General features: G+C 39.4%; 1 protein-coding gene and 1 non-coding gene across 2 annotated transcripts; one reads left to right on the top strand and one right to left on the bottom strand.

The window, feature by feature from the left end:
• The first annotated feature begins 1,205 nt into the window (after nucleotides 1-1,205).
• Nucleotides 1,206-1,733, top strand: LOC133779679 (secreted RxLR effector protein 78-like). The gene has a single exon (XM_062219611.1). It carries the CDS (start codon nucleotides 1,206-1,208, stop codon nucleotides 1,731-1,733), a length of 528 nt encoding a protein of 175 aa, XP_062075595.1.
• Nucleotides 1,734-3,152: 1,419 nt separating this feature from the next.
• Nucleotides 3,153-3,257, bottom strand: LOC133780738 (small nucleolar RNA R71). Its single transcript, XR_009869556.1, has one exon. It is a non-coding gene; the product is annotated as a small nucleolar RNA R71 (small nucleolar RNA).
• Nucleotides 3,258-6,794: the final 3,537 nt, after the last annotated feature.

The raw sequence follows: 6,794 nt of genomic DNA, 5'->3' as shown, positions 1-6,794 counted from the left end.
TTGGTAAACAGGTAAGATTCAAGACTTCTGTGGATTTTCGTAACTGTGTTGAAGCTTGTCAATTAGAAGATGTTAAGTACAGTGGTAACTACTTTACTTGGAATAATAAGCAACAAGGAGAAGAGAGGATTTTTTTCAAAGATAGATCGAGTTTTAGCAAATCAGAAATGGTTGGACTCTTATCCTACTGCTGAAGTTTTTTTTCAAAATGAGGGGTTGTTCGATCACACGCCTGCCATCCTTACTGTTTATGACGTGGTTTTGAGTGGGAAGAAGCCTTTCAGATATTTTAGGATGTGGTCTTCTCATCCTAAATGTTCAGATATGATTTTCAAGTCATGGCAGCAACAGGTACAAGGTACTAGCATGTTTCAGCTAGTGACAAAGCTAAAGAGACTCAAACCGATCTTCAAAGCAATTAATCAATTGGGTTTTTCCGATCTGCACTCTGCCGTTCTTAAAGCTAGAACACACCTGGATGCTTGTCAAGATGCAGTTAGATGTGATCCTATGAGTCAGGAAACGCAGCACCAGGAGCTAGAAGCACGAAAAGACTATGCCAAAGTTCATACTGCATATCAATCTTTTTTACAGCAGAAGGCTAAGTTGACTTGGGTTAAAGATGGTGATGATAATACAGCCTTTTTTCACAGAAGTATTCGGGATAGAAGGTCACAAAACAGAGTGCTTGCTATAACTAATGACAGAGGAGTTCGGGTAGAGGAACCACATCAGATTATTGAAGCTTTTTTGGAGTATTACAAGAGCCTACTGGGCAGCAAGTTAGCAAGAAGGAAGGCTGTTTTGACCTCAGTTATACATGTTGGGCCTGTGGTTTCAAATCATCAAGCTCATTTGTTGCAGGCTAATTATTCTCTGGAAGAAATTAAGAAAGCCATTTTTGACATTCCTGGCCTCAAAGCTCCTGGTCCGGATGGCTATGGCAGCTATTTTTTCCAAGAAAATTGGACTCTCGTAGGGAATGATGTATATGAAGCTATTACTTCTTTCCTTCATACAGGGCAGCTTCTCAAAGAAATTAATTCAACTGTTTTGACCCTTATTCCTAAAAATAAGTGCCCAAATTCAGTTAGCGATTACCGCCCCATTGCTTGTTGCAATGTCATTTATAAGGCTGCTACCAAATTAATATGTTCGAGACTCAAGGGGGATTTGTAAAAGGGAGATTTATTGGACATAACATCATGATATGTCAAGACCTCATTCGGCATTATGGGAGGAAATCTGCCAAGGCTAATTGTATGATCAAGCTTGATCTACAAAAAGCGTATGATACTATTGAGTGGGACTTCATTGAAGAAATGCTTACTGCATTTAAGTTTCCAGAAAATTTTATAAAGTTGATCATGAAGTGTGTCCGAACTCCGAGATTTTCACTAATGCTAAATGGTTCTTTGCATGGTTTATTTGAGGCAAAGAGAGGGCTGAGACAAGGTGATCCAATGTCCCCGCTCCTCTTTGTTTTAGGCATGGAATATCTTTCCAGGATTATGCAAAAAGTTGGGCAGAAACAGGGTTTTAAATTCCATGAAAGGTGTGGCGAATTGAAGCTAAATCATCTTAGCTTTGCGAATGATGTCCTTCTATTTTGTCATGGAGACTTCAAGAGCATCTATTATATGTTGCAGGGCCTCAAACTGTTTTCTATCACTTCGAGTTTGCTGCCTAACTCCTCAAAATCTGCATTCTACTGCAGTAATATGCAGGACTGAGAAGTTCAGAGAGTCTTAGATGCATCGGGTTTCAAGAAGAATGAGGTTACTTTCAAGTACTTGGGTGTCCCTATATGTGCTAAACGCATTTCAGCAAAGGAATGTAATGTACTAGTGGAGAAAATGATTGCTCGAGTCAAGACATGGAGTACAAGAAACATATCTTTTGCAGGTAGAGTAGTTTCTAATTAATTCTGTGCTGATGTCCATTCACTCCTATTGGTGTCAAGTGATGGTGCTGCCCAAGAAAATGGTTAGAGAAATAGAATCAAATTGCCGAGGTTTCTTATGGAAAGGTCATCACTGTCTGAATGGGGCTGCTGCAGTTGCTTGGACTGCTTTGTGTCAATCTAGAACTTCAGGCGGAATTGGTTTTAAAAGTATCTCTGATTGGAATATTGCAGCTATGTGTAAGTATGTATGGGCTATAGCTAATAAGGAGGATAACTTGTGGGTTAAATGGGTACACCATGTGTATGTTAAAGAGGAAGATTGGTGGAATTACAAGGCTACGGTACAAGGGAGCTGGTATTGGAGGAAACTTGTGGCAATTAAGGACAAGGTGAAAAATTTAGTTGATATATCTCTGTTTACTCTTGATAGGTTCACGATTTCACAGGGGTATCGGCTGTTGTGTCCTATAACTGAAAGAGTTTTTTGGAGCAAAGTGGTTTGGAGCAGACTTAACACTCTCAAACATAGTTTTATGATGTGGTTAGCTGTGCTAAAAGGACTTAAGACTAAGGACAGATTGCTAAGATTTCAGGTAATAGATAATGCCGAATGTTTTCTCTGTAGCAGAAGCATAGAATCAGTAGACCATTTATTTTTTGAGTGTCCATACTCAATTGACTGTTTGGAAAAAGTTAAAGATTGGCTGAATTGGGGTATGAGTACAACATCATTACCAAGAATAATTAGGTGGATTGGAAAGGCCAAGCTTAGCAAGTTTAAGAAGAGCTTGTATTCGGCAGTCACTGCAGCCCTTGTATACCAAATTTGGCGCACCAGAAATTGTAAATTGTGGCTGTCAACTTTGGAAAGTACTGATGCAGTTGTGCTCAAAACTAAGGATGCAGTTAAATATAGAATCATGTGTATGTGGCCTAGGAATGTAACTAAAAGAGATATAGATTGGTTTAATACATTGTAAAGAATTTTTCCTGTATAGTTAATCAGATCTTCCTGTTTTGGAGGATGCTAATAGGTTGTAAAATTTGTTTTTGGAGTAATGATATACTTGCTGATTCATCAAAAAAAAAAAAAAAATGATGCTGTCATATTAAGATTATTCCTGTTTTCATTAAGAGATAGGGCTAAGAGTTGGTTGAAATTATTACAAGCCAACTTTATCGCCACTTGGGAAGACTTGGCTCAGAAATTCCTTGCTAAATATTTTCCCCTTGCGAAGTCAGCCTGATATAAAGGAGAGATTAATAACTTTTATTAGTTGGATGGGGAGTCTTTATATGATGTGTGAGAATGGTTTAAAGAGTTTCTAAGGAAGTGCCCACATCATGGTATAGAGAAGTGGTTGCCGGTGCACATGTTTTACAATGGGTTAGGCGGTACTACTCGCACTATCATAGATGCAGTAGCAAGAGGGACATTTATGAGCAAGGGTGCCAACAAAACTTATGATCTACTAGAGGAGATTGCTATGAATAATTACCAATGGCCTATAGAGAGGAAAAATACAAAGAAGGTATCTAGTATGATCGAATTAGATGCCATCTGTAACACCCTGGATAACCAAGACCGTTACACTGTGTGTTTGAAATAGTGCGAGACTTGCTAATCAAGTCATTTAAATAAAAATGTGAATATAGAGACATAAATAGGTTAGGTTTAAAAGATTTTGGTTATAAATGAATAATTTTTATTAAAAGAGATGTTTGATACATGGGATCCCAAATCAGGGTTTAAATAACATAACTATAGATTTTCCAAATGTTATACAGAATCAAAGCCACTCTAATGGCAAAATACACGTTTTTGGTTTCCGTCCCTGTACAGTCCCTCGATCCTAGCGGCCGAGCAGCTGACAATGTACACCTCGCCCCCAGAGTTCTCCAACTCATGGTCAATTCATCTTACCCTTGCCTTTACCTGCACCACGTACCACCCGTGAGCCGAGGCCCAGCAAGAAAACATAATATCATAGCATAGTCAGTATTAGTATCAGTAACTAAGTAGTTCATAGAGCATAACCAAATGATTTACAAGACATTAATCAATTACCCAGCAAGCCATAGCATTCATTCAATCCAGGACATCAAGCAATAACCAACAATCTAGTTTCTAGATATTCAACATATCATAAACATCAAATTAACAATGGTATACATGCCAAGCAACAACTAGGGTTGACACCCGTAGGCCGCACCCTCTATTTAATCCACTGTCTATGGCTTGCTTAGGCCAAGACCAGTGTTATTCCCACTGACTCCGGCCAGCTTAATCGAGCTCAGTGATTAATAAGCTGTCCTCAGCTACCAGTGGCTGAGCCGCGCCCTATGTGCAAGTATTGATTCTGACACCCTTAGGTCGTTCATCACATGTCCCCATGGCATAATACCACCTCATGACATTCATACAATTATAGGGAGCTTTTAGTCCCAACAAATTCACATGGTTTATCACAATCATATAACAGTGCATACAAATATAGGGAACACTTAGTCCCATCCTATCCACATAAATGGGTGCAGTTTTCTTAACTTTAATTCAAAGTGCTTTGATTAGGAAAGACGACCCCCGAGCACGATCTTGCCCCGAGCCCAAGCGGACACCTAGTCACAACCATGATAGAGGATTCCATCAATAATTGTATAAGGGTTTCCGGATAGAGTTCTAACCTCCGGGACATCGAATTCCACCAAACACGATAGTGGGATCGATCCCGAGCACCCTAGGTTAGGTTCCCGCACTTAAAAAATCCAAAAGGCCAAAAATTCCCTTAAGAGCCACGACCCTAGCCCTCCATGCCACGGCTCGCCTCCAACCAGAGGCCTAGCCTCCCCAAACAGCAAACATGGGCCGCGACCCTAAGCTTCCCATGCCGCGGCCTGCCCTTCTTCCTGGCACACATCTGCTTCGAAGGGCTGCGGCACACTAAGAACTGAGCCACGACCCGGCCCCTTCGAACCCAGAAAATCCACCATTTTTAACTCTCAAACCTCACTTAAATCCATCCAAATTCATCCTAATGATACAATCCAATTACCACAAACATTCTAACATGTTTTCACCAACGTAACCCAACAAAAACCTAGTCTAGAAACTCATCAAAATGATATTTTAATCATGAAACCCACAAGCTAAAAAACTCTTTAGAACAGGCAGTAATTCCCAAAAATACAGATGCTATATCATTACTAAAGGCTTACCTTTACTGAAGAGCAAGTCAACCAACTAGTTGCTGAGTTAATTCCCAAGCCTTAGCCCCAATTTAATCTTCAAAATCAAGAACCCAAAATACTTAGAACTCAGCCCAAGTCTACATGATCAAATGACCAAAACTATAATTCAAGCCTTACCTCAACTCCTGTTGAATTCCTTAGCTAAACTGAGCTAATCCCCAAAGCTTCCAACTCAAATCTCTGAGTTTCCAGCCAAAACTCCCTTGATTTCACTGATTTCCTTGAGAGAGATAGTTGAAAGAAGAGGGAAGGGTCAGTTTAGGTGTTTCAACTATTTTCCTGACTTTGTTTTATCTATCCTTAATTACTTAAGTTGATCCCTAGGCTCGGGGTACCAAAAACGTCCCCGAGGGCAAAATGGTAAATTCCCCGGTATTCCCACCTAGGCTTCCTAATCTCAAATATATCTCCAATTATTTATTTTCATAATTCAATAGCCTAAATAAATTTCCATTACCCAAAATACCCCTTGACTCGCCCCGAGTCAGGTACCGGGTCCCGTTGTGACTTTCTTGCTACTTGCTCCCTAGGATCGCCTCGTGCCGAATGCTGCAAATATATATATATATCCACATAATAATGTGGTCTCAACAGTTTATCACATTTATGCCCTAACGGGCCAAAATTACAATTATGACCTTACAAGCTAAACAGGGCCCGCACGCTTATCTAATACTCATAAACATGCATTCTCACCATTAATTCACATAACTTCCAATTATGCCCTCCCGGTACACTAATCAAGGCCCTTAAGCCTTATTAGTAATTTTGGGTCATTACACCATCTCAATGCTTACAGCTCAAGTGGCCTCTTTAACGAAACAGTTCCAATAGAGCAACATGTCAGTCCAAACCATGCAAGTACAGAGTTTATGCATGGCATGTGGGAGTGTTCATCCATTAAATCAGTATCTTGCCATGGATATGAATAATATACCTATGGAACAAGTCCAAGCCATAGGAAACTTCCAAAGACCTGCCAATAACCCATATTCCATGACCTACAACCATAGGTGGCAGAATCACCCTAACTTTTCTTGGAAAATTAATAATCAGAGTGTTCAGCAACCTTTCCAAAAAAACCAACAATAATTCCAACATCCTCCTCCTGGGTTTTATCCACCACAAAATAGACCACCACAACATCCAATTCCCATGAAGCAACCCGAACCACAACCTGATGCATTGAACCAATTCATGACCGAAATCAAGGCATCTATTAGGAATTTGGAGACTCAAATAGGATAGTTGGCTACTTTGATGACAAACCGTGCTAAAGGGAATTTACCAAGCACTACAAAGGTAAACCCAAAAGAGCAGTGCAAGGCAAGGAGTTAAAAGAGTCAAAAGTGGTTGATAATGAGAAGGAAGTGAGTGCGTGCGTCAAATGTGTAATGACCCAACTATTTCTAAGACCTTGGACCATTAAAACTACTAGACATAGCTACTATTTTTGAGAAAACATACATAAGAAAATAATCATAACTTTATTAAAACTCTAAAATAAATATTGTATCCATAACATAAAATTATAAAGTTAAAATGTAATATGGCATGGGTACCCATTGTTTATAAAACATAAAACATAAACTTTAAATACTAGTTGCGAAATTACATCAGAACATAACTTTAAAGACAT

This window comes from Humulus lupulus, chromosome 5 (assembly GCF_963169125.1).
Source record: "Humulus lupulus chromosome 5, drHumLupu1.1, whole genome shotgun sequence".
Classification (NCBI taxonomy): Eukaryota; Viridiplantae; Streptophyta; class Magnoliopsida; order Rosales; family Cannabaceae; genus Humulus; species Humulus lupulus.
Note: the sequence above shows the minus strand (reverse complement) of the source record. Positions and strands in the feature narration are given on the sequence as shown.